A 24,445-nucleotide genomic window follows, 5' to 3' on the forward strand; every position below is an offset into this window, starting at 1 on the left:
CCTTCCTACTTACGGTCTTGCTGCCTTTGCTAATTCAGTCTCCCTTTCTCTCATCGCCTTCTCTCGCTCGCCCTCTTTCTGCACGTTCGACGTGCGCTCACTCTTGTCCTGCCAGGGCTCACTCCAATGATAGTAGAGCACTGCTTGCATCCGTGGGACGAACAGCTTCCCGTCTTTACGACATCTCCTCTCCGTGCAGCTCGACCGCTACTCGCCAGAGCTCGATCGCCTTGTCGCGCTTGTCGTCCTTTCGACAGAGCCTGTAGCTGAAGAACGCTCGGATGAGGTCGTTCGGCTCGTAAGAGCCGCCACTGCACAGGCTGTTCGAAGTGCCATCGTCGTTCTCGTCGCAGGAGCTGCTCGAGCTGTCGCGGGTCGAGATGGTCCCTGCCGCAGAGCTCTTGAGAACGAGGTCACGCTCTGGCGTCGCGATGAAGAGGTGTGCAGGAAGGTCCGGAGGGGGGCGGGAGAGCGGCGAGGAGGGCGGGAGGGAGAACGGGTCGAACGCCTCAAGGCTCGACTGGCGCCGCTTGGACGACGAGCGGGCGCGGGAGAGAACTCGTCCCACTTGGTCTTTGAGCGAAGGTGACGGCGACGGGCGGATGGACAGGGAGGTGCCCGTCTCGTCGAGCGTCTCGAAGGAGAGGAGCGAGGCAGGACGCGACGAGCGGACGGAAGGCAGGTACCGCTGGAGACAGCTCTTTGAGCGTGTAGAGGGCGAGACAAAAGTGAAGGGCTCGGCGAGGATGTCGTCGTCGGGCGAGCTGCACCTGACGGTGGCCTCGGCATCGTCTTTCGAGTCCGGGTTTGAGGCGGCCTCGTCGCTCTCGTTTACGGACGCGAGCGAGGGTTGCCACAACAGGTCGCGCTCAGTGGTGGGATGGGTCGCGGCGCTCGCGCACTCGTCGAGCCGCTGATGGCGATTCGGAACTGGCGAGTCGATGGCAGTCGCCGTCTGGACGGGGGAAAGCGAAGGGGCGCAAGCCAGCACCTGAAGCGTGCAAGGGTCGGATCCGTCCTCAATATGCGGCTGAGGACCTCGGAAGGCACGACGAGAAGCGCACCTCGTCGACATCAATGGACGCCTTGGGCTCCTTTCTACCCGAGACGAGGAGGACCAGGGGCGAGCGAAGGGAGCGGAGGAAGGCGGACAGCATGGCTGGAGGCGGTAGACAATTATTTTTGAGCTGCTTGTCACTGCGCGTGTGCGAGTGAGACGCAGCGCGGATGTGTGAGCGAGAAGAAAAGGACGGGGCCGCCGCCGGTGTCTCGTCGCAGTTTGGTCCGCCGGGCCAGTTGGCGACGGTCGTCGCATCGCGTTTGCAGCCAGCAGTACAACATTCCCGCTTCCTCTCAGACCTCTCTCGCCCTCGTGGCACAGCGTGACCTGCAGTACGAGGCGCACCTTCGCCTGCCTCCTCTTCGCCAGGGCCTTCCCAAAGCGACGAGGGCTTTGTTGCGGCAGTCGCAGCTTCGAGCCTGCTCACGACGAGTTGCTGCTCGAAAAACACAGATACAGGGCTCGATGCGGGCTGCTGGACCCCTGATATTCGCTCGTGGACTCGCAACCCGTTTGCTCGTGATTCGCTCCCCGTCGGTTAATCCCGTTGGCTTGCGCCGTGCTCTCCACCTACATCGCAGGGCCGCTTCGCGTCGGAAACGACGCAGGTTTACGCGAGGCCGCGCTCGTTCGAGCAAGTTCTCACCTTGACCGTCCGCGGCAAGTCCGTGCCCTCGCGTCCGTCTACCTCCTCCTCCTCGCTTCCAATCCCCTCGCCTGCGATTCCTGCGCCTCACGATGAAAGCCGCAACTGAGCTCATCGTCTCGCTCTCTACCGTATTCGGCACAGCAGCCCTCGCCCTCGGCCTCGCGTCGTGCCGCTTTGCCTACCGGCGCCACAAGCGTGCGCGCGCGGCGCCCGTCGACCCCGTGTACGAGGAGACGCAGGTCACGCTCGCTGCGGCTGGACAGGGCGGAGCGAACCTCGCCAGTGGGGAGGAGGACAAGCAGAGGTGGTTCGGCGGCGCCTGGGGGGTGACGCCTGTCGCGAAGCCTGGTCCGGGAGGAACAGCGTGAGTGGTCTTGCAGGATTGAATGGTAGCTGGGCGACGCAGCTAACAACGGACGTGCCGACAGCGAATACCTTGGCGGCTGGTTCGGGTTGGACGCGCCCTCGAACGCAGGTGCGGATGGGCCGACTTCGTCCACTACGACCTGCCTGATACCTTACCTCCTGCAGGATGGTCAGCGCACCCGGATCCCACCCCTCTCACGGGCGACCCGACTTCGTCCATTCCCGTCATGCGAGAGTCGCACTTCTCGCGCGCATCCCGCGCAACGCGCCGCGCAGCCAAAGTCGCCGACAAGCTGCGCGCGCTCAAGGCGAAGACGACGAAGGAGAAGAAGAAGCCGCGCGTGAGCAAGACGAGCGAGTTCGCCGAATTCGAGCGGAGGGCGGGAGATGCGCAGGAGCCGAGCGAGGCGGAGGGGGACGAGGATGAAAAGCTCGGAGATGCGAAGGAGCAGCAGCGGCACAAGGGAGCTGAGGACGAGGCGAAGGAGCGTCTGGTGCGCTGAACAGGTGTCAGGTTGCGAGAGAACTGAAGTACTTGCAGCTGCGGCGATTGCGGTAGACCCCCTTCTCCCCTCCCTCCTCCACATCCTGCTCCAAGCTATTCACAGCGCGCAACGTGCGACCCTTTTCGCCCCGTATACGAGGCGCACGGAAGAAGTGGATCATGCGAACAGGCGAGAAAAGACGAGGGACAAGGGTGCAAAGTGAAGAGGGAACGGAAGGCGAAGGCGAGACAGCGAGGTCGAGGAAGAACCAAAGTCGTGCAAGAGCGTGGCAGAGAAAAGTCGGATCGAGGCGGCGAACACAGCTGCTCAGGCAGCAGGCGTGGGCGGCGCGCTGCCGGCGTTGCTCTGCGGCTGGCCGTTCGCGCCCGCGCCCCTGCCACGCCCACCGCGCCCGCCACGCCCACCTCCACGGCCGCCGCGTCCGCGCCCGCCCTCGCCGTTGCTGTCGGTCCTCTCGGCGCGCGGCGGGCGAGGCTCGCGGGGCTCGCGGGGCTCACGCGGCTCCCTCGCCTCGCCGTTCGTCGGGTTCGCGCCGCCCTTGTTCCCACCTCCGCCGCGGTACGAGCCGCGCCCGCGCCCACGACCCTCACCGCCTCCACCGCCACGGTGCGGGCGACCCTCGCCGCCACCGCGGTGCGAGCCCTTGCCCGAGTTATTGCGGGGCGGGCGTGCGGGCTGGAAGCCGTCCGACGAGGTCGAGGGCGTAGACTGCTGCTGGTGCTGCTTGGCGGCGACGAGGGGAACGGGCGGAGCAAGCTCAGGGAGGTGCGGCAGCCCGCCAGCTTCGTCATCTGCGGCCCAGTCGATCGGCGCAGTCGCGTCGAGCTGCTGCTGCTGCTGCTGCTGGGCGAACGCGGTCTCAGGCGGAGCGACAGCCGTCGGCGTGGGCGGGATCGAGAGCGTCGGCGTGTCGAGCGAGACGTCGGCGGCGGGCGTCGCGGGCCCACTTGGCGGCGCCTGCGGCTCGAGCGCGATGTCCTCGGCCCAGTGCTGCACCTTCTCGTCTGCCGGCGGCGTCTCGACCGCGGGCGGCTGGTCCACCTCGGACGGCTGGAGGAACGAGGGCTGAGGAGGAGGCGGCGGGTGGACATCCTCGGTCACGCCGTCGACGAGCGCGATGACCGAGTCGGCTGCGCCGGCGGGCTCGTCCGAAGGCAGCTTGAGCTCTGCTCCAGTGGCTGACGCGCCGGTGGCATCGGAAGGAGGCGTCGTCAAGCCATGGACGAGTTGCTGGACCCGTGCGTACGTGACGCCCGGGAGCGCCTCGTCGGTCGAGCCCTCGGCGAGCTTGGTGAAACGCTCGACAGCGTCGTCGCCCCCGAGGAGCGGGCCGTTGCTGAAGGCGTCGTAGAGCATGCGGACGGCCGCGACCTCCTGGCCGGTCGCCTCGTTGACGATGGGCGGGAGAGGCGTCGGCGCGAAGCCGTTCTGCGACGAGTAGAGGCTGTGAAGGTGGAGGAACTGGAAGAGGAGGACGACATGCTGCTGCGCGTCGGCCTGTGTGCCGTACGAGCAATGTCAGCGAGAGCTTCCTCGAGTCGAGAGCGAAGACGACGCGCGCACCTCGGCCTGCTTGACGGCCGCCTCGATCGCGCGCGCCTGCTTCTTCTCCTCGACCGCGGCGTTGCGCTTGTCGCGCGCCTCGTCCTCCGCCTCCTCAGCCTGTCGGTCAACCCGGTCAGTGTCTGCAGGTTAGGCTCAACAGGGGAAGATGGGAGCGCACCTTGAGGACGGAGAGGAGGTCGTTGAGTTCGCGGACGATGGCTTCGAGAACGGGCTTGCCCTCGACGGCGCGCTTCTGGTCGGCATTGAGCGTCGCAGGGCTCGCCTCGTAGCCCTCGATGCGTTGCTGCGGGTGGTCGACGAGGGCGAGTCAGCTTCGCGAGTGGGGGAGGGACGACGAGCGTTGAGGTCACGCCTCGCGGCACGGCAGAGGGAGAGAGCGGGACGGCGCACAATCTTCTTGGTCGTCGCACGGAGACGCTTCTGCACGGCCTCTACGGCGCTCGTCTTCTTGGCCTCGACCACGAGCTCCTCGTCGCCGCCGTCCGCCGCAACCTCCGGGACGGGTACGACGGCGGGGCTCTGCGCGCCCGAGCCCCCGTCGCCGACCGAGCCAGCGAGCGGGACCTTTGCCTTGCTCGAGCGCTTGCGGGGCTTGGGCGCCGACGCGGGCGGCTGCTGGGACGAGGCGGGGAGCGAGAGGCCGGGGATGACGCGCGGCGGGGGCACGGACGCCGGCGCAGGCTTGGGGTCGGCGTTGCCACTCATCGTGTGCTCAAAGAAGTAAGAGCTGGAGAAAGCGAAAGGACGAGAAGGACGAGATGACGAGCAGCCGACGAGGCGGAGACGACCCGCACCGACTCGCACAAGCAGCCGTGTGAGCGTTGCCTAGCCTCTCAAGATAGCTTACCGAATACCATCAGGCGCCCCGATCAGCAAAAGATGCGGGCGAGACGGTTCTCGTCGTCGCCAGGGCAGGAGCGGCCAGAGGACACTGCTTGGTACTGCACGTGAGGGGAAGTATCGTAAAGATCAGAGGAAGCCGGGGCATAACACAACGTGATAGGGAGCACATCCGCAAGAATCGAGAGCGCGAGAGAAAAGCACGAAGAACGAGACCAGAACGACACCGCTATGTACCCTTGGACAGCCTCCACTCGGGACACTCACGCCTCGAGCGTCGCGGCCGCGAGCTTCCCCTCGAGCTGCTCGACCACCGCCGCGGGCTGCCCCGCGCCGACCGCCACCCCCAACCCGAGCGCCTGCGCGCCCGTCTTCGTCCCGCTCCTGCTCCGCACCTGCGTCGGGCTCGTGCCACCCGCCCCGCCCGGTCCGCCAGGCGCAGGCGTCGACGTCCCGCCCTCGGCGAGCCGCTCGCCCGTGATCTCGGCTAGGCGCTCCTCATTGACGAGGTCGGCGTAGCTCGCGAAACTCAGCTTGCGCGGGTGCGGCGCCGCAAGCGCTGCCGCTGCTGCCGAAGCATGGTGGTGGTGCGGCGTCGAGGCGGCGAGCGGGCTGGGGCCGAGCTCGGCCGACGGCGACGCGAGCGGCGACGAGAAGGGGTCGTCGGTCGCGCTGCTGCTGCCGAGGCCGGGCGCGAGGCTCAGCGAGGGCGACGCAGTCGGCGGGAAGGGGAGCAGGAGCGAGGGCTTGAGCGGCGCGTACGACGCCGCTTTGCTGCTCCCGCTCCCGCCCGCCGACGGCGGCGACGCAGGCGCGGCAGGCTCGCTTGCGTCGCTCTTGGCACTGCTGCCAGGGCTCAGGAGCGGCGCGCCGAGCCCGCCAACAAGCCCGGGCGGGAGCTTGTTCGCCTCGTTCTCGAGCGCCTCGGCGAGCCTCTTGCCGAACGGGCCGAGCGAGAACGGCGCAGCCTGCGAGGGCTGCGCGGCCGACCCCGGCGGGAGGAGCGGCGGCGGACTCCCTCCGCCGGCCGAGGTCGGCGGCGTGCCAACGCTGAACGTCGTGGAGCTGCCCGGACTCGCGGCACGCCCGCCTGAGCCCGAGTCCGGCGAGAAGCTGCGTGTGTCGCGAGTCGGCGAGCGGCTCGCGTTGGCGTAGACATTCGAGAGCGGATGCTGCGACTGCGACTGCGATGGCTGCTGCAGCTGCGGCGGACTTGCGTGGTGCAGGCTTGAAGCGGGCGCGACGACGGGCGAAGACCAGCCCGAGCCGGCTTGGGCATCGAACTCGGCCTCGAGGACGAGTGCCGACAGATCGCGCGAGGCGATAGGGTCGTCGTCTGCGGCCGAGAGCGCGAGCGCCGCCTCGGTCAGGACGGGCGGCACCGCGACGTCGACTGCTTCCGAGGGCGTGATGTGGTGCGAAGAGGCGAACTCGACATCTGATGAGCGATTGCGTCTGTGTCAGCTGATGTGCGCGTCTGCCGAGATCGGAGAGAACGAACCGCGCTCAAAAATGTGGCTGAGGTCGACCTGGCTCCCGCTGTGACTAAGGCCGCCGGCCTGCTCTGCTGGTCCGGCACCGGAAGAGAGGAGGAGGCCACCCTCGTGCGTCTTTGGGCGGGTCGGACTCGCAGGCTCGTCGCCCGCGCTCCTCGGCGGTGGCCTCGGGCTCGTCGGGCGGCTGTAGGAAGGCGTCGGCGGCACGCTGGGGCTGGGTGGGACGACGGGCGCGGGGCGGGAGAGCGAGAGGGGCGCGGGACTGGCAGCAGCGGCCGTGGGCGACGTGCGCGGGAGGAGCGGGGCCTGGGGCGCGGGCGAGTGGAGCGCGCTCAGGCTCTGCGTCGTCGCGGGCGCAGGGCTGCGCGAGCGGGCCCGCACCGTCCCGCGCGACGACGATCGGCGAGCGGGCGTCGTTGGGAGGCGGCCGCCCATGGCCTTTGCGAGGGCGTGCTGGGCGGGGTCGGGCACGGCGGGCGAGTCGACGGTGATGGCGGGCGAGGGTGCGGGCGGTGCAGCTGCTGCGTCCGACGCGAGAGCGGGAGCAGCGACGAGCGGAGGAGACGAAGCGAGCGGGGACGACGGAGCTGCGCGGCGAGGGCGGGTGAGCTGCAAGGAGGCTCAGGATGTGCAAGGTACTCACACATTGCGCACACACACGACAGGACAGAACAGAACAGAGCAGGACAGAACAGAACACGCGCACAGGACGAGGGCGTCCCTCCGCACTCCGCACTCTGCGCGCACACAGCCCCCTTTTCTCCACCCTCGGACACCAAATCCAGCTTTTCGTCCCGCGCTGCGCACCGTTTTCCAGCACCCTCGCACCACGCACTTACTCACCCTCGATTGAGCGTTGCACAGTAGATCGCTCTCAACGGCTCAACACTCTTTTCAGCTTCTTCCGAGGACCGCGACTTTGCTGCAGTCTTGAGTGCACCGAGCGAGTTGCAGTCGAGACGACTACCTGCGCTTGTAGATACACGGGTTGAGCAGCGTCGCTGCCTTTCGCGTGCGCTCGTCTGCCTTGCCCGCATCCTCGATTCCCTCGGCACCCGACTTCTTCTGGAAGTCGAAGAGGATGAAATGCGTGTTCGAGTCGTCCTGCGGGAGTAGCGCGTCAGGACGAGGCTCACGTGTGCTGTGCGAGTCCTGAAAGCGGACCTTGTGCGAGAGGGAGAAGCCGAGCGCCGAGACGAGCTTGACAAAGTCGTCGATGTTGGTGATCCGACTCGTCACCTCGGCGATCTTGAGTACGCCGCTGCACAAGCACGCGACGCGTCAGTCTACACGTGTATCCTCAAGTACGTAAAGAGCGGACGCACCCGTCCTTGAGCACCCGCTTGGCCTCGCGCACCATCCGGATCCAGTCGGTCCCCATCAAGCTCAAGCAGCACACGACGGCGTCGACGATCTCGCCGCCGGCCGTCCCGCCAGGCAGCGGGACGGACGAGCACTCGGCCTGGACGACGTAGCTCGACTGGCTCACGAGGTCGAACGAGACGACCTTGAGCTGCTTCTGCTTGGCCTGCTTGGCCGTCACCTTGAGCGACGGAATCGGCGGGAGGCCCGGAGCTGCGGTTGCCGAGGGGCAGAGCACCCGTGCGAGGGCGGCGTCGCCGCAGCCAAAGTCGGCGATGAGGCTGTTGGGCGCGAGGGACGCGAGGAGCGACTGGGCGATGAGCGCGAGGGGGTGTACCGGCCAGGTCGCCGCCTGCGAGCGGAACCCGATGTGGTACTGCGAGGGGGAGGAGGTAGACTGTCAGCTCGGCAGGCCCGTGCAAGCGCGCAGCAGCGCCGCAGAACCCACATCGTCGAAAGCGCCGTCCTCCTGCATGAGCGAGTACGCCTCGTCGCCCGAAGTCGTGTACAGCGTCTCGTTGAGCATGCGGAACTTGCCGCCCGCGAGCTGCGCGCGCAGCTTGTCCTGCACCGAGCCCGCCTTGGTCGACCCGGTCGACGTTGATGCCGTCACGACCTGACTCGGCGCGGCGTGGCGCGTCGGCGGCGCCACCTGGGCCGCAGCGCGCGCGTAGGGAGCCGGGGCAGGCGATGCTGGCTGCTCCTGTGCGCGCGGAGCGGCGGGCGAGCCGGCCTTGGCGGCCTTGCGCTCCTTCTTCGAGCGTTTGGGCTCGCGCGCGGCCTCAGGCGCGGGCGCAGGCGCTGCGTCCTTCTTCTGCGGTGCCGGGGCAGGCACGGGCGCGTCGTCCACCTTGGCCTTCTTCCCCGGCTTGCCCTCCTTCGCCCGCTTCGGGGCAGCTGCTCCTCCCGCTGCCTTTCCGCCGGCTCCCCCCTCGGCGTCCTTCATCTTCTTGAGCAGCTTGTCCAGGTTGATCTCGCCCGCTCCAGCAGCGGGCGCAGTCCCGTTCGAAGCGCCGGTCGCAGCATCGGCGTGATTCGAGCTCGAGCGACGGCGCTTCTTTGCGCTGCCACCCGCGCCGGGCGGGCCGCTCGAGGTGGAAGCGACGGGCGTGTTGGCTGCTACGTCGAGCAGAGGCGTGTCGAAGAGCATCCTTGCCCTGTGTCTTCGTGCAAGACGGTCGAGCTGATGAGGAGGACGACGAGAAGGTCGAGGCCCGTCCGACCTTGATCGCCCGTCGCCAGAAAGAGCCAAATCTGGCAGGAGCCAACTCCAATTCGAGCGGCACGTGCATCCGCTCCTCACACGCTCCCGCTCCTTTCGCTGCTTCCTCTCCTTGCTGCGCCTACGTCCGAGCCGCTGCTCGCCTCTGGAACTTCGCCGCGGGACGTCATGAGCGCCTTCGAGCTCCCCGCCGTGAGGACGGGACCGCCGCCCCCTCCAGCGCGCATCCGCCCTTTCGACGCAAAGAAGGACCTCAGCTACACGCGCTACCTTGTCGGTGCATCTGTGATGGAACCGTGCGTCTCATTTACCGTCATCGTTGTGCCCGGGTCGCTATCGCCGGGTCGTCATCTCGTCACCTCGACCGACGCGTTCGGGAGCAGACAGTCCTGACATACGGTGGTTCGCAGGTCCTCGTCAGCGAACCAGACGGCGCTGTTCAGGCCCCTGTCGCTTCTCGTGTGGGCGGCGTCGTGCCATCTCCTCATCCTCCGCTTCACGTCGGGTTATCCGCCAATCTTGCACAATCTCCTCTTCCCGGATTCACCGCGCACCGGCAATCCCGATGCGAGCGTCGCCCAGACGCTTACCGACAGCGTTCTGCTCCTCCCCGTCATCGTCGCGCCTGCCATCGCGCTTCTCGCCTTCTTCGAGCTGCGACACCGCGCCTTCTTCGAGATGGAGATGCGCCGCGCAATCGGCGAGGAGGACCTGCGCGACATTGTCGGTTACTACGACGTGCAGAGCGAGGGTGGGGAAAAGGACGTGTCGCGGAATGAGCGGGAGGAGGGGGCGTCTGCACCCGAGCAGCGCAAGGGCTTCTGGGTTCTCGAGTACGACGACCGCTTGATTGGCGCTATCGCCCTCGACGGCTTCAAGCCCGGCCAGCGGCTCGACTCTGTCGTCGACCGCATCATTGCCGCCGCTGCCGAAGACAAGAAGAAAAAGCAAGTCGAGGAGGCCGCATCGGCTGCCACGGAGCAGTCCGCTGCAACAACGGCGACCGACGCGCCCTCGTCAAACGAATCTGCGCTCCGTCCGCGAGGCGCCGCCAAGTCGCAGACCCTTTCCACCTCCGCGCCCTCCGTCTCGCTCTCCGTCACCCCGCCGACTCCATCCTCCGGTACCGCCCCTGCGCCGTTCGCGCTCGACCCGTCTGCCACCCTGCCTGACGGGACACTGCACCTGCGGCGCTTCGCGACGTCGCTGTCGTTCCGCTCGGCCGGGATCGAGGACGATCTCCTTGGGTTTGCGGCAGAACACGCCTTCGCGCCTTCGCCCGCCTCAGCGCGTTCAGGAACTCCTGCGCCCGCTCAGCAGCTCGTCATCTCGATCCGTCCGGCCGTCCAGAAGTCGCTCCGTGCCGTCCTCGAGCGCAACGGCTTCATGCCCGTCCCGCGCGGGTCCGAACTGGACCTTGCCTCGTCATCGTCAGACGGGCGGAGTGGGTTGCTCTCGAAGCTGTGGCCCGTCAGTCTCGAGCAGCGGACAATGGTGCTGAAACGCAGCACGTGGGAGAGGAGGCAATCGGCGCAGCAGGCAGATAAGACGGAATGACTGGGGCGCTGAAACATGCAGTCTGCGGTGTTCGGATGTATGTGCGGCCTGTTCTGCTTTCCTTCCATAATCTATCCTTCACGTGTCATTTACTGCTCGGCACCCTTTTCAGAGTGTGCGGGCCAGGGCGGACTCGCGCTTCTTACGTTCTCCTGCCTTCGCTTGCTGTGCTCCAGTCTTTGACGCACGTGCCGCTGACCTCGCTCCGAGACTTTCAAGGCAAGGCAGACGGATTTTCCTGCAGGCGTTTGCCGCACGTGCGGACTGAGGTTCAGGCTCTTCTTCGTCGCGTGCTCGGATCCACCCCTTGCTCTCGGCGGATCCTCCCGTGTTCCTCTTGAGCACGAATGCGCTCTCTGCACGTGCATGGATATGCGTCTGCGACTGCAGTCGAAGTTTGGCAGCTGAACGAGACAAGAGCGGACAGGCGACCATGTTTCGCGACGGTTGCAACTCGCAGCACTCAGGCCTAACAAGTGCCTCATCCCGCAGACCAGCATTAGTGAGTCGTGGGATACCGCTCCGACTACTGCAAGACAAGCAGGATCAAAGCCGGGTTGAGAGGGGGTGACTGGAGAACGAAAAGGTCCTTCGACGCGAAAGCAAGGAGGTGATGCTCAGGCGCACCGCTCGGGAAGCATGCACGCGGGCCGGCGCTTGGCCCCCTGCAAAGGCCGTTCTCACGACTAAGCAAAGGTCAAAGATGGGTCCACCTTCCCGAGTGAGGATCCGGAGGCTTCCAGCCTTGGACGATCCCTCCCTCGCGCTTCTCACACCTCAACGCTTCTCCGCTGCCGCTAGAATGGGCACAGCGCGCTTTTGCTCCATTACAGAACGTACCTCACGTGTGCGCGTAGGCGTCCCGCTGCTCAAAGCTGAGAAGAGCGAAGGACGTGATGAGAATCTTCGCTGTCCGCTTGATGCTCGCGAAGAAATCCGAAGAGCTCGCCGCTTTTCCCAGGGGTCGTGAGGAGTGAGTTGAACCAGCAGCCACAATCTCGAGCACTGCGAGGCAGCGAACGAAATGTGCGGATGCGCTCCTCCTCACCAAGAGACGTCGACGAGTCGGCCTTTGCCTTCGCAGGCACGCGCCGCTACGCGGTCCGAGTTCTCACGCTTGCACACACCTTGTGCGGCGTGCCTTTGGCGCTTCCGGCTCTGTACCCGCCGCCGATTGGCTCCCTCGCACCTCCGCCCCTGAAAGGGAAGGTGCTTCACCCTGCGGTCGACGCCATGCGCGCAGCCCGCCCGGAGACTGTGAGGCGGTGCAGCGGCACTTGTGCGTGCCGAACCGCAGCGTGATGAGAACTCGTGCACTCTGGCTTCACGCTTCGCTTGATGGCATCTGCCCCATCAGGCAATTGGAATGCCTGCGCACTGTCCACTGTCATCAGCGCACGAGGCACACGCGCGCATGCCCAGGAAGACGTCGCTCGCAGGCGTGGCAACCGAGGAGCCGCTTCCCACCCCTCCTTCGGTTGCTGGTGCCAGGACGACCCCCTTCGGATCTGCTTCGCACTTGCTTTCCTTCTCCTCTTCTCCATCGTCCGCCCAGCTTGTTTCCCTTCAGTTCGACTCCGACGCCGCACTCTGCTGCTGCCTGACCTTCCTTCGCCGCCGCATCTCGACGCATCACCACGTTCATTTCACCCCCACCTTCGCTTTCCCACCTTCGACAAACACCTACGATGCAGATCTGGCGCTTCCTCCCGGTCATCCCGCTCCTCTTTAGCGGTGCCGCAGCTCAGCTGCTCGACCTTCCTCTCCTCGACCTCGGTCTCTTGCGTAACGTGCGTCTCTCTTCATGTCGGCCGACCCGCCTCATAAGCTGATGCTTCGAGCTCTTGCAGGGTGCCCTCCTTGACCTCAGTCTCGTAGGCAACCTTCTTGGCGGCGGTGGTGAGTCGCAAGTCGCGCGATATCAGCGAGCTCGATGTTGACCTTCTCACCTGGCGCTCAGACTGCACCGACGCGACTGTCGGCGTCTCGGTCGGCCTCCTCGGCCTGATTCGCATCTGCGCGTGTGTGAACATCCTTCAGCCCGCCGCTGGACAGTCGGCATGCCCTCCGGTGCGTCCCGAGTGCTGCGATGCTGCGCGCGAGCAGGAGCTGACATTGCGCCGACCTCTCAAAAGTGCCCTGCCAACGCCTCACCCGTCTGCGGCGAGGGTATCTGCGCCTGCGCGTGCAACGCCGGCTTCTACCGCTCCATCGTCGGCACCTGCGTTCCCAACACCAACTGCCCGCCGCCCAACGTCCTGACCCAAGCCGGTGAATACTCCGTCTGCACCTGCGCCAACGGCTTCATTTCGGACGGCGCCGGCGGATGCGTCTGCCCGGCCGGCTACGTGCAGAGCCCGACCACCGGCCAATGCGTCCTTCCGCCTTCGGGCCGCGCTCGCGCTCGCCACCGCCGTGGTCTCGCCAACAAGCCGCACGGGCGCCGCGGCCAGCAGGTCTTTGCCCCCGCGACTTCGGAGGGCCTCGTCACGAAGGCGCACTGCCCGGACGGCGAGACGGCTTGCCCGCTTCCTTCGGGTGCGTTCTGTTGTCTTGCTTCGCGTGTTGCGCAAACGGCTGAGTGGGCTCTCGTTTGGAACAGGCGGATTCGAGTGCATCGACACCACCAACAGCCTTACATCGTGCGGTGGCTGCGTCGGTGCCGGCGGTGCCGGCCAGAACTGCCTTGCCATTCCTGGCGCGCTTCACGTCGAGTGCGCTGCATCGAAGTGCCGCGTCGGTGCGTGAAATCTCATCTCGATGTCGAGGCGAAGTAGCTCTGTGTGTACTAACCTATTTACCATATAAGGCTCCTGCTTCAAGGGCTGGCGCCATGTCAACGACGGCTCCGGTCGTTGCGTTTGAGCCGCTTTTCCGTCACTCTCTTTCTCGTTTTGGGCTCCTTCGCCACGATACCCACGCCTGCAGCGACGCCGCACGAGCCTATACCCTCGCTTACGCCCCCTAGCAGTCCGCATGTACATCCTCCTCGCTCGCGCGGCGCACTTTTACTTTCACCTCTTACCCTTTTATACCTCATTTGACTGGACGCTCTGAGCTGTAGCCTTAGAACAGCATGATGCGCGCGCAATGCCTTACTGAGTGACATGCAGATCTGTCCTCTTGCTAGCCGTTAACGGTCTTCTGATGGCGAGAGTACAGGAGGTCCTCGCGAACTGAATTGGAAGTGACCAAGTGTAAAACTAAGCGATTGACACCACGCTATTCAGACAGTCGCCACTGCAGCTCCTTCTTCGTCCACCTCAGTAAAGCGCTGCTCGTCATCCTCCGCACCCCTCGCGGGTTCCTGCATCTCCTGCTTGGCCGCAAGCAGCTCGGCTTCTTCCTCCTCAACGATCTTGGCGAGTGCCGCGTGCGCCACCGCGCCGTAGTCGCCGCCGGGGAAGCTGAGCTGCTTGCCCGGCTCGTCGCGGAGGAGCTCGCCCGCGTGCGGCCAGTACGCCGGGAGGATGCGGTGCACGGCGTCGACCATCCAAAGCGTCTTCGGGGTCTTGACGGGCGGTTGAGCAGAGTCGAGAGGGGGGTCAAAGACGAAGGCGGGCGAAGGGACGAAAATGAGCTGCTTAAGGTCCGCTTCGAACAGCGCCGGAACGAGCGACTCGAGGCGCGAAAGGTCAAAGGTCGCGGCGATATCGACGACGACGGAGACACGGGACGTCAGGCTGTGCGAGAGGACCGCGCTATTCGGCTCGAGCGCCTCGATGGCGTCGGTCGCACTGAGGGGCGGCGAGCGGTGCCACTCCGTGACGGGAAAGGCCGCCTCGTGAGGGCCGAGGTCAAGCTGAACGATGGTGCGCTCGAGCTGCGGCAGCTTGACCTCGGGGTCGGACTCGTGACCGCCCGCCGCCGACTTGTCAACTTGGCCCGCCTGGCTGAGCACCTTCCACGCGACAAGCGACCGCGCGCTGCGTTCGCGGTGTCCAATCCTCCACGTTCCCTGCTCGTCGTCGCCGAAGTCCGACCCTTCGATTCTCGCGAACGCGTCGCGGAACACACCCGACGAGCTGATGGCCTCGTTCGCCGGCGTATCCTCCCACGCCTTAAGCGCCTGCGCGTCGCGCTCGAGCTGCTCCTCAATGCGCCTGACGCGTGCGAGCGTCGCGTCCTCCGGACTGAGCGGCTTTTCCGGCTCCTTCTTCGCAATCTTGGACTCGGCCCAAGACGGGACGTCAACCGGCTCGTGCTGGCTCACGGGCTCGTCGTCGCTGCCGTCGTCTTCGCCCATGATACTGACGCTGCTGAAGACGTTAGGCAGCGGGTCGAGCGGCTCTGGCTTGCGGTCTGGCACGACTTCGATGGGCGAGGCGAGCGTCGAGTCGAGCGACGGGAAGAGGTACTTGACGGCGGGAACGAGCTGAGATTCCCTGACGAGCTGCTTGAAGAGCTGGTTGGCCGGGTAGACTGTGCAGAAGAATCAATCAGTGTTGCACGTCGCAAGGAAGACTTGCAGGGAACGCACGCTGCTTGCCGGCGAGCTCGCACAGCCCGATGCACGCGTTGATCTGCTTCTTGTAGAACATGAAGACGTTGCGGGCGAGCATGAAGCGCAGGAAGCTCTTCATGGTCTGCGGGGCGAGCCAGAGGGTGGGCGTGTAGCTGCGAGAGAGCACGTCTCAGCTCGAGCGGGGTGTCTCGCGGGAGTGCGCTGCGACACACTTGTCGTTCGCCCTGTTGTCGAAGAACTTGACGAGCCTGCCGAGCGCAAAGACGGTCGACGCCCAATCCTCCTCAGTCCTCTCGACGATCTCCTCGATCTCGGCGCCTTCAACTTCCTCGGCCGCCTTGCCGTCGTCGTCGTCGTCCTGCTGCTCGCCCTCTTCGTCCTCCTCGTCGAGCCCCTCGTCCGGATCGTAGCCTCTGAGCGGCTGACGACCGTACTTGCTGCGAAGGCGGTTGATGTTGGCCTGGAAGTAGCGCAGCACGGCGTCATAGTTCACCTTGCGGTCATCTGCACATTCGCTGCTGTCAGAGGTGTACAGACAGCCAGATCAGAGCGCAACGCACAGTGACGTAGCGTGCGGAGAGAGCGGAACTCGTCGCAGCAACGGAGAAGCCTGAGTTCCCACGGCAGCGTCCTGTGGGAACACTCGAAGTCAGCAGAGGGTTGCAAGGGAAGACAGACGAGCAGTGCACTGGTCGTAGCGTCCTGCGTCTTCGGGTTGCGGGTCGCGCTCGACATGGTCGTCCTCCCAGCCGCCCTGCGAGTCCTTGTTGATCTTCTTGCGCGGGAGCTTCTTCTTTCTGCGCCTCGGTCCCTCCGACTCGGACGTCGCGTGAATGCGCTGCTCCGGTGCCGCCGAGCCAGGCTCACCCGTTGCGGCGGGCTTCGGGGGCTCCGGAGGAGGAGGGGGCTCGGGCCCGAAGAAGACGGGCTTGGGCTTCTTCGCCTTGTACGGGCGACGCTTGGGAGGCATGGCGAGCTCGTGAGCGGCTCTTCCTTGTCAGCTAGGCGAGCCTGCAGCCGGAAGAAGCGAGGAAAAGCGGGTGAAGAGGCGGTGCGGAAGGTCCGCGGAGCTCAATGCGAACGAGGGAGCAGCGCAACTGCTTCTGAGCCATCCTGCGCACATCTGAGCACTGATACGGCGTCTCGTAAGCTGTGCAAGTATCCACTGGCCATGCAGCTGATGCAACTAGCGAAGAGGGGTTCGAGCGGCGCGACGGCGGCGGAAGCGCGTGTGACTGGAGCAAGAAGCGTCGTAGAAGGGATCAGGGACAATCAGGAGCAGCACGAGCTGAATCTGCACGAGTCGCGGTACATTGCGGTCGAGAGAGGCGAAGTCGCTTGCTCCTGCTTCTCGCCACCACACCGTCATGCCAGGAAAGGTGAGGCCTAGTCTGCACCGTGTGAAGAGTGCGCGAAACTGACGCGTTCCTCAGCAGTCCACCTCGAAGCGCTCTGCGCCGGGCAAGACGTCGAGCACCGCCTCCAAGAAGCAGCTCAAGCCCTCGCTGCTCGATCTCAAGCCGCCGACCAAGCAGAAGAAGCGCGCAAAGGGCGCGCATAAAGCTGCCGATACCGACGTGCGCGAGCAGCTCGACGGGGACCGCGAGGCACTGAGGGTTGCGCTCGACGACGGCAGCAAGGTGCGTCGAGGCTCTCGCCTGGCTCGTCCGTTCGCTGATAGCTGACGGGACGCTTCGTGTGGGCGTCACATTGCAGAAGAAGCCCCTGCTGCAGAAGAAGGAGGCACCAAAGGAGCTCGCACAAGCAGGAGACCCGCTCGCGCAGTCGATGGACGAGCTCCTCGACATGTTCTGAGCCAAGCGAAGGTTGTATCGTGGACTACAGGTACAGGATGTACCTGAAACGATGCCGCGGGGCTCTCGCTGACGTCTCGCCTGGCAGACTCTCGCATGACCGCCCTCTGAGCTCTCCCCTCTTTCGTTCACCTTTCGTTCACGCTACAAATCAGCTGTTGTTGTATTGCCTTGACATCTGCATACTGACATCTGCATCCTGCACTCAATCTTTTCGTTCTCGCTCGAGTTCATCACCGGCACAGAGCCAAGGCAGAAAGGAAATGTGCATGCAGTGCTGGCGCAAACCACAAGCAAACCATCTAGTCCCTTTTCTGCTTCAGCTGCTCCTGGATCATCGCCAGCTCTTCCGGACCGATCGTGATCGCCCTGTACACCTCCTTCTCGAGCTTTTCAACCGCAGCCTGTCGCATAAAGTCGGGTGCTGGGACGCGCGCGACGTCGCGCTCAATCTTGTCCAACAGCTTCGGACGCAACTCGGCGCCCAGCACGTGCGTAAACCAGGCTGAATTCACGAGCACTGCGAACGTTGAGATCATGAGCGGCACGCGCTAGAGATCGGTTTCATGCGGACGAAAACGCACTGTCAACCTTCGCAGGCTGCAGCTTCTTGACGTGGTAATCCCGCACAGCAGCGTCGTGCACAGTGAACCGCACACCAAAGCGCTCGCTGGCGAGCTTTGTGAGCCAAGGATTCTGCTCGAGCATTGCGGCGTCGTCGCTGAGATATGGCCAGACGACCTCGGCGAGCCGTCGCAGGCAGAGCATGTTTGTGGGTTCGCAGCGGTAGTAATCGAAGCGTTGAAAGATGTCGCGATAGAACCCTGAGTTAGAGAGATTTTCGGTCAGCGCGTTCATGCTGCGAGTGAAGGGGCACGTCGGCCAAAGTCACCACTCACAGCCAGGCCCGACCATCTGCTTTTCTACGTCGGGATTCTCCAACAGCGTGCGTAGGCCGTCCGGGAAGCCTGTAAACCAAGAACAACGGCTGAGCGCGTAGGCTGGCGGAGCAAGTCGCGGGCACGACCCACGATTCATGCGCGCGAGATGCAGTACTGCGTGAGGGCAAGGCGATCAATGTTTCCCGTTCGACAAGATGATGAGCGTCGGCTTCAACGCACGCACGACCCCCTCAGCGTCCACCACGGCGAGCGTCCCGTCCTTGACGGACGACCACTTCCTGATCCCACTGCTGCTCGCCGCCTCGGATGCCTCGCGCATTCTCCCCGGTTCCGCATCGATGCTCACTCGCCTGCGCACAACGTCGAAGCGCAGAGTCAGTTCCAAGTTGCGGACGGGCGAAGCGGCCGTCGCCCGAAACGCACCTGGACGTGATCGTCTCGAGCACTGCATCCGCGTCGTCTGCGTTCGAGACGAGTTCGACGACGGGCCGGCCGTAGTGCTTGTACGGGGTGCGCCAGGACCACTCGGGGAGGAGCTTGACGGGGCCACCGCGTGCGCGAGGACGGGGGGAGGCGGTGAAGGTGCGGATGGAGACAGGCGGTGCAGGCGAGGCGAGCGCCGGAGGAAGGGCACATGAAGGTGTTCTGGCTCGACAGAGTGCGGTTCGGCAGCTTCGTACAGCTGTGCGGGCCGACGACGAGGCGCACGACCTCAGCATGCTCGACTGGGGAGAGCGAGGTAAGGATGAGGGAGACTGGCGCCGTGCAGCTTGCAGGGCACGCGAATCGTCGTGCAACCTCGTGCACAGTCAAGCGAGCCCGTAGCTGGATCGGAAGCTGCAGCGTAGGGAGCGGAACGAAGCAAACGATGCACTCGGCTTCCCCTTTGTCGTCGCGAAGAGTCTCTCGCGTCTCGATCTGCGTAGTTCTAGGTAGCGTGATGCAGAGGGGGGTAGTTGAGGATCGATACGAAATGTACAAGAGGATCCGAGGGTGCTCAGACAGGGGTCGCTCAGATGGGCGGAGGCGCCTGGGGGCCGGCGTTCATGGCGGCAGCCATAGCCTCCTCACTGGCACTGTCGATGGCCACACCGACACCGAACTTGGACGTGTTCTGTAGAGAGAGTGAGAGAAGTCAGATGAGCCGCGAAAGTACGCCAGAGGCGCAAAGCAGGTGCAGGAATGTGAGGCGGCAACGCACCTTGACGTGGTCAATCTCGCCAGCAACAGTGAACGCAAACGCAGGGCTCAGGCGCTGCTCGAGGAGCGCCGACACCTTGCCCGTCGAGTCGACCTGGCCGCGGAACGTCGCGGTGCGGAAGTCGTACTTGACACCGGCGGTCGCGACGGCCTTGCGGTCGCGCGGGCTGAGTGCGGGGACGCACAAGAGGTCGACGCCGGCGTCGATGCTCGGCGCGAGCTTCTTCCAGTACGTCGCCTGCCACATGCCCTGGGCCATGACCTGCGCGGTCGCGATCCACGAGTCCTTGAGCGCGGCGCCCGACTCGTCCTTCTTGACGTCGTGCCACTTTGCAATGTACCCGAGCGAGCAGTCCTCGACCTCGCCCTGGCGCTGGTACAGCGCCTCGACACCGACGGCAAAGTGCGGCGTGAGCGATTGGAGGTAGGCGCCGATGTACGACCCGGTCAGGTCGGCGGGGGAGGGGTTGTACGCCTTGAGCGAAGCGGTGTAGTCCTTGCCGACACGGTCGTGCTCGAGCGAGAACATGGAGGGGGCAGCGGCGGATGCGGCGAGCTGTGGGAACGGAAGGTGAGCGGGCGAAGCTCCCCGGCGCGAGAAAGCCAGCGACGGGAGAAGGACGCACCTGAACCGACATCTTGGTCGTGTCCCGAGGCGACCAGCCGTAGTTGAACCGCCCCGTGACCGAGCCCTCGTTGTCGACCATACCCTGCATGAACGTCTGCGATCGTGCCGAACCTCGCGTCAGCACCCGCCAGAGTCTGCCGCTCATGCCGTTAGTGGCAGCGCACCTTGGACGTGGCGTAGACTGCGCCAAAGTTGTAGGTGCCCGGGTTGACGCCGCCCATGGGGCCAGCGGCACCGCCTGCCGCGAACGAGTGGGTGACCTGGAACGCGGGCACCTGCGAGAGCGTCTTGGAGAGGTCGGCCCGGGCGCCATCGAACGTGTAGTTGGTCAGGTGCGTGACTGTCTCGGTCGCAGGGGCCGACGACAGCGCGGTTCGGCGATGAGGAGGCAAGAAGGAATCGCGGTCAGCCGATGACCAGCGCGCGCCCACCGCCGCCGAGCGCGGGGTGGGCAGAAAGGTGCACGGACGCACGCTTGACTTCACGGCCGAGGTCCTCGTACTTGCCCGGGTCGGCGAGGCCCAGCCGGTCGCGCGCCGCCTCGAAGCGCAGGTAGGCCGCCTCGAGCGGGCGCAGGAACGCGGGCACGCTCGATGCGGGCGGGTCGACGACCACGGGGGCCGCAGAGGGCGGGAACGGCGCCGTGAACGCGGGGGCGGGCGCAGCCATGGTGTGGGAGACGGAGCGAGCACGGCGGCGGCGCAGCTGGGTCGCGCCCAAATCTCGCCAAGTCGCTCCATCGCACCGCACCCTCGCTCCGGGCGCACTCGACAGCGAACGACAGCGTCTGCAATGCAGTGGCAGGGGATGCGGTGGTGGCAACAAGGCGGGCCCAGACAGGTTCGAGTACAAGGTCTCTATGCTCCTCCCCCTCCCTCACATGTCCCACGACGTCGGGTTCTCTTCGTCCCGGTTCATCATGCGCGCGTACTCAAGCAGCAGCCGGTACATGTAGATCTCCATGTCGACATGTCGCCTGCAGAGGCAGAGCGGGTCACTTGGTGGACGGCAGAGCGAGAGAAGCAGGCATTCTTCTCACCAGTGCGTCTCGGTCCACCGCTTGCCCTCGGCGGCAATCTCCTCGGCGAGCTCGTCGTGCGCACCCTTGCCATTCTCGTCGCCCATGAAGAAGGCCATCGTTGTCCACAGGTCGCTGTAGTCGGTAGCAATCGGGACGTAGCTACGAGGCGCTGAATTAGTCTCGACTGTTTCGACAGAGTGAGGCGAAAGACGCACTGCACCCACGGCTGAATCATCTCCGAGTACCACTCGGGGAAGATGGTCGACTTGAGCACGAGCGAGTTTGAGCTCATGAGGCTGTTGCGCGCAATGTGAGCGGCGAGCGCCACACGGCCAGCTCGAGCAAGTACGCACCGGTGGAAGCGGCCCGACCACCCGTTCCCATCAACATCAATCACATACTTGTACTCGTTCTGCTCGTCGGGCGTCATCCACTCGTCCCACAAAAAGTCCTTCTCAAACTCGGCGCAGACTTCCGGGTCGCCGCACTGCTGCGGCTTGCCGAGGAACCGGAAGTCAAACCATTCTTGCGCGAGCGCCTGCTTGCGCAGCGTTTCGGACGTAACTGGGCCGTAAGAGAGCGGGTCGATCGAGTCGGTGTAGGCCATGGGAAGGACGACCTTGCCACTTTCGAAGGGCACTGCCAGGCGTGAGACAGGTCAGCAACCGTGCATCGCCCCAAAGACGATAAGTAGAAACGCACAGCGACAGAGGCGGGGACGTTGGCTCCACTTGCGCATGTGCTCAAGGTTGAGGTCGGCGCCCGTCGTTGTCCCTCGCCACACGACCGCGTCGTACTTCTTGTCTTTCCACTCGGGGTCGTGCCCGAGCGAGCGGTTGTACTGATCGAGCGGCGGTGTGAGCAGGTCGGAGTGCATCGAGGTCATCGACGAGACAAAGAGAGGGTACAGTTGCCCAGGGCGCGGGCCGGGCCTGCGCAGCGACGACGAAGGAATCGTCAGCGCTCATTCTGCGCCTCTAAACAGATGCAGCGAGACAACGCGCACCAAGCGGTGAATCCGTGAATCGCCTGCGTTTCCGGATGACGGCACAAGTCGGCCGCAGCGACGTGGTCCTTGATGAAGCTCCGCTCCTTCGGCTCGCTGTAGATCCGCCCCGTCCGTATCCGCTCATCGTATGCGGGGACTCGTCGCAGAGGAGAGTCGGGTGGGCAGATCTGCGCCCACCCGTCGAACTCCCACGAGTCGAGGGGGTCTTCCGCCTCCTCATCCGACAACACTGCGAGGCGAGAGTCAGCTCGCCATCAAGAGCTCAAGAGAAAGCAGAGAGACGTACACTCCCCAGCCCGCGCCGCATCTATGTGTCGCTGCCGAGCCTCGCCGCTCTGCACGATCCAGGGCACATCGTGCCCCGTGAAGGTGACATTCATGTCGGGCAGGAATTTGGCGATGCCGCCGAGGAGCTCAATCATCTGCTCGGTGCGCTCGTTGGCGCCATTCATCGGGCCGTGCGCCTCGATGTGGGCGCCGCGACGCTTCAGCTCGATCGTAAACGTCTTGTCCTGTTTGTCGAGAAGCAGTCAACCTCTGTACAGTCCGACCAGACTCTTTGTTATCAGGCACCTGGATCCAAAAGTCCTGGTCGAACTGGATCTTCTGGTGCCGCTGAACGAGCGTCGACGGCTTGACGGCGAGAAAGGGCTCGACCCGGCGCATCATGTCGTCAAACTCGTCCACCATGACAAAGTCGTTGTCGAGCGCAAACTTGACCCAGTCCTGGAACCCGCGCGGCGGGCGGCGCTTGTATCGCCGCTCGTACTCGTCGATCGCGCTCTGCACCGTCTTGCTCTGCCTCGCAACCTTGGCCTTCCACTCCTTGCGGCCCTGCCGCACGAGGTGGTGGATCGGGTGCGGCTGGCGCTCGACGTCGACCGTTGGTGGCGGCTTCTCGTTCGGCCGCCCGGGAAGCCCGCGTGGCCGTGCGAGCTGCGCAGGGTACAGCAGGTGCCCGTCGACCTCACGGAACGCGAGCCCTTCGAACGGGTCCCGGTTCCGCCGCGCCTCATCCTCGCACTCGCGTCGCCACGGAAAGAGCAAGCACAGCCGGCTCGTGCCCCCGGCGAGCGAGACGGGCGCGAGTCGCTGCTGCGGCTGCCCGTCGCCGGACCCGTCGTCGTCGCGTCCCATGTAGTCGAGCCCGAACCCGCCCGCGCGCATGAAGCGCCCCGCGCTCCTGCCTTCGCCGAGGCTCTTCGAGTCGGTCGCAACGTAAAGGAGCGCCGCGACGACGAGGACGAGCGACACCCCCGCAGCGACTTTCCTCCACCGCCCGCGAAGCCGGAGCAGGCCGCCGACGCTGCCGCTGGCATTCGGCGTGCCGAGTGTCGGAGTACGGATTGAGAGGCGCCGGGCACCGCCTGGCGAGCCTAGGCTGTAGAGCGACGCGGTCGAGGATCGACGCGAGAAGGGAGCGTAATACTGGTCGAGCAGCGGCGGGGACCGCAGCGGCAGCGACGAGGGCATCGAGCGGAGCCACACGGGCACAGCAAGCTTCAGACCGTGCTGATTCGAGCGATTGAGTGTGAAATCGGAACGAGACGAGCGAGTTGCCGAAGAAGTGGGTCGCGTCTTTCGCGAGGAACAGAGGCTTTCGCTGCTTGCAAGGACAACCTTGAGCGTGGTGGACAGTCTCTCACATTCGAGCCGCGCATGAACCCGGGCGCTTACTGCAGGACGGCCTTCCTCTCATCGTCTCTCACTGTGACAACGATCCGCAAAAACGAGACCAAACAACCCCTTACAGCGGGAGCGCTTACTACGAGAGCTCGAATGCGCGGGAGAGCACGTAAGACGCGGCAGTGGGGACGGAGGCGGAGGCGGATGAAGAAGCGCGATGAACGCGGAAGGAGACGAGGAGGGTGGGTCGAGATCCGACGGTCAGCAAGGCGATCGCCAAATAGTCAAGTAGCATATGGACGCACAGCCTTCATCTCCGCGTCCTCCGAAGCCTTGCCAGCCTTGCGCGCAAGGGTCGCCTTGCGGTCCTTGTCGAGCTTCAGCTTGGTGAGCTGGACGTTCGAGGGGTGGACCGGGATGGGGACGGTAGCGCCGTTGCCCTTGTCGCGCGAGACGCCCTCGACAAAGATGCGGAAGTGCTTGCGCTGCGAGGTGACGATGCGGCCCTCGCGGCCCTTGTAGGTGCCGCGGACGATCTGCAGTGAACGAGACCCGTCAGCGCTGCCGTCGGCGCGCAAATCGCATCACAGCATTGTGACACGTAAAGGATGACCTGGACGTACCTTAACCTCGTCGTCACGGCGGACCGGGAGCGAGCGGGTCTGCGTACAGCGACGGACGACGACAGTCAGTCCCGCATTCCTCCTTCAGCCCTTCTGCACGTCACCCCACACTCGACGACAATGCTACGCACGTTGTACTCCGCGCGGAGCTCCTTCGAGAGGGAGGCCGACATGATCTTGCGGCGCTCCGACGAGGGGGCGCCGAAGTGGGCCTTGTGCGCCTTGCGCTGGGAGATGGAGACAACTGCGGCGTGGTGGAGAGAAGTCGTGGAGGCGCATGACACAGCCGGGAGGCGCGGCGGAGGGTGCGAGAGCGAGTTGACGGGTGGACGGGACAGTGAGGTCGAGGGGACGGGGCGGAGGTGATCCGTCAGCACTCGTTCGCGCCAGCATAGTTTCCCCTGAGGCATGCTCCTTCTCCAATCCCGCCGACGCGCACCGCACGCCCGCATCTGCGGTGCCGCTGCCGCGAGGCGAATGGGCAGCATGGCCCTCCTCTGCGGCTCGTTCCGCCTCTCCTCTACCTCGCCTGT

At 65.1% G+C, this 24,445-nt stretch overlaps 12 protein-coding genes across 12 annotated transcripts; 4 read left to right on the forward strand and 8 right to left on the reverse strand.

Annotated features, from left to right (window-relative positions):
• Nucleotides 1-175: 175 nt before the first annotated feature.
• Nucleotides 176-1,157, reverse strand: JCM10292_006296 (uncharacterized protein; the record flags this gene model as incomplete). Its single annotated transcript, XM_076649837.1, has 2 exons — nucleotides 176-991; nucleotides 1,065-1,157. 2 exons carry the CDS (start codon nucleotides 1,155-1,157, stop codon nucleotides 176-178), a joined length of 909 nt encoding a protein of 302 aa, XP_076504652.1.
• Nucleotides 1,158-1,798: 641 nt separating this feature from the next.
• JCM10292_006297 (uncharacterized protein) lies at nucleotides 1,799-2,578 on the forward strand (the record flags this gene model as incomplete). Its single annotated transcript, XM_076649838.1, has 3 exons — nucleotides 1,799-2,073; nucleotides 2,138-2,184; nucleotides 2,241-2,578. 3 exons carry the CDS (start codon nucleotides 1,799-1,801, stop codon nucleotides 2,576-2,578), a joined length of 660 nt encoding a protein of 219 aa, XP_076504653.1.
• Nucleotides 2,579-2,887: 309 nt separating this feature from the next.
• On the reverse strand, nucleotides 2,888-4,852 carry JCM10292_006298 (uncharacterized protein; the record flags this gene model as incomplete). The annotated part of the gene is made up of 4 exons (XM_076649839.1): nucleotides 2,888-4,078; nucleotides 4,145-4,243; nucleotides 4,305-4,430; nucleotides 4,538-4,852. 4 exons carry the CDS (start codon nucleotides 4,850-4,852, stop codon nucleotides 2,888-2,890), a joined length of 1,731 nt encoding a protein of 576 aa, XP_076504654.1.
• A 398-nt stretch (nucleotides 4,853-5,250) lies between these two features.
• On the reverse strand, nucleotides 5,251-7,130 carry JCM10292_006299 (uncharacterized protein; the record flags this gene model as incomplete). The annotated part of the gene is made up of 3 exons (XM_076649840.1): nucleotides 5,251-6,425; nucleotides 6,489-7,070; nucleotides 7,127-7,130. The coding sequence occupies 3 exons, from the start codon at nucleotides 7,128-7,130 to the stop codon at nucleotides 5,251-5,253; spliced, it is 1,761 nt and encodes a 586-aa protein (XP_076504655.1).
• Nucleotides 7,131-7,446: 316 nt separating this feature from the next.
• On the reverse strand, nucleotides 7,447-8,995 carry RRP8 (25S rRNA (adenine645-N1)-methyltransferase; the record flags this gene model as incomplete). The annotated part of the gene is made up of 4 exons (XM_076649841.1): nucleotides 7,447-7,587; nucleotides 7,648-7,744; nucleotides 7,809-8,221; nucleotides 8,294-8,995. The coding sequence occupies 4 exons, from the start codon at nucleotides 8,993-8,995 to the stop codon at nucleotides 7,447-7,449; spliced, it is 1,353 nt and encodes a 450-aa protein (XP_076504656.1).
• A 240-nt stretch (nucleotides 8,996-9,235) lies between these two features.
• On the forward strand, nucleotides 9,236-10,624 carry JCM10292_006301 (uncharacterized protein; the record flags this gene model as incomplete). The annotated part of the gene is made up of 2 exons (XM_076649842.1): nucleotides 9,236-9,363; nucleotides 9,478-10,624. 2 exons carry the CDS (start codon nucleotides 9,236-9,238, stop codon nucleotides 10,622-10,624), a joined length of 1,275 nt encoding a protein of 424 aa, XP_076504657.1.
• A 1,688-nt stretch (nucleotides 10,625-12,312) lies between these two features.
• JCM10292_006302 (uncharacterized protein) lies at nucleotides 12,313-13,489 on the forward strand (the record flags this gene model as incomplete). Its single annotated transcript, XM_076649843.1, has 6 exons — nucleotides 12,313-12,414; nucleotides 12,475-12,523; nucleotides 12,585-12,694; nucleotides 12,760-13,162; nucleotides 13,227-13,364; nucleotides 13,434-13,489. 6 exons carry the CDS (start codon nucleotides 12,313-12,315, stop codon nucleotides 13,487-13,489), a joined length of 858 nt encoding a protein of 285 aa, XP_076504658.1.
• A 361-nt stretch (nucleotides 13,490-13,850) lies between these two features.
• Nucleotides 13,851-16,059, reverse strand: JCM10292_006303 (uncharacterized protein; the record flags this gene model as incomplete). The annotated part of the gene is made up of 5 exons (XM_076649844.1): nucleotides 13,851-15,046; nucleotides 15,105-15,241; nucleotides 15,302-15,593; nucleotides 15,650-15,720; nucleotides 15,779-16,059. 5 exons carry the CDS (start codon nucleotides 16,057-16,059, stop codon nucleotides 13,851-13,853), a joined length of 1,977 nt encoding a protein of 658 aa, XP_076504659.1.
• Nucleotides 16,060-16,456: 397 nt separating this feature from the next.
• Nucleotides 16,457-16,904, forward strand: JCM10292_006304 (uncharacterized protein; the record flags this gene model as incomplete). The annotated part of the gene is made up of 3 exons (XM_076649845.1): nucleotides 16,457-16,468; nucleotides 16,526-16,729; nucleotides 16,806-16,904. The coding sequence occupies 3 exons, from the start codon at nucleotides 16,457-16,459 to the stop codon at nucleotides 16,902-16,904; spliced, it is 315 nt and encodes a 104-aa protein (XP_076504660.1).
• A 301-nt stretch (nucleotides 16,905-17,205) lies between these two features.
• JCM10292_006305 (uncharacterized protein) lies at nucleotides 17,206-18,524 on the reverse strand (the record flags this gene model as incomplete). The annotated part of the gene is made up of 7 exons (XM_076649846.1): nucleotides 17,206-17,423; nucleotides 17,488-17,727; nucleotides 17,803-17,871; nucleotides 17,935-17,958; nucleotides 18,025-18,155; nucleotides 18,229-18,450; nucleotides 18,514-18,524. 7 exons carry the CDS (start codon nucleotides 18,522-18,524, stop codon nucleotides 17,206-17,208), a joined length of 915 nt encoding a protein of 304 aa, XP_076504661.1.
• A 293-nt stretch (nucleotides 18,525-18,817) lies between these two features.
• Nucleotides 18,818-20,302, reverse strand: TOM40 (TOM complex pore protein TOM40; the record flags this gene model as incomplete). The annotated part of the gene is made up of 5 exons (XM_076649847.1): nucleotides 18,818-18,919; nucleotides 19,007-19,561; nucleotides 19,632-19,727; nucleotides 19,798-19,973; nucleotides 20,107-20,302. The coding sequence occupies 5 exons, from the start codon at nucleotides 20,300-20,302 to the stop codon at nucleotides 18,818-18,820; spliced, it is 1,125 nt and encodes a 374-aa protein (XP_076504662.1).
• A 207-nt stretch (nucleotides 20,303-20,509) lies between these two features.
• JCM10292_006307 (uncharacterized protein) lies at nucleotides 20,510-24,400 on the reverse strand (the record flags this gene model as incomplete). Its single annotated transcript, XM_076649848.1, has 12 exons — nucleotides 20,510-20,609; nucleotides 20,673-20,813; nucleotides 20,870-20,950; nucleotides 21,008-21,293; nucleotides 21,357-21,586; nucleotides 21,661-21,892; nucleotides 21,950-22,175; nucleotides 22,237-23,175; nucleotides 23,595-23,825; nucleotides 23,913-23,951; nucleotides 24,044-24,156; nucleotides 24,352-24,400. 12 exons carry the CDS (start codon nucleotides 24,398-24,400, stop codon nucleotides 20,510-20,512), a joined length of 2,667 nt encoding a protein of 888 aa, XP_076504663.1.
• Nucleotides 24,401-24,445: the final 45 nt, after the last annotated feature.

Source organism: Rhodotorula paludigena, assembly GCF_050403205.1.
Source record: "Rhodotorula paludigena JCM10292 DNA, Rt_paludigena_JCM10292v1_ctg28, whole genome shotgun sequence".
NCBI lineage: Eukaryota > Fungi > Basidiomycota > Microbotryomycetes > Sporidiobolales > Sporidiobolaceae > Rhodotorula > Rhodotorula paludigena.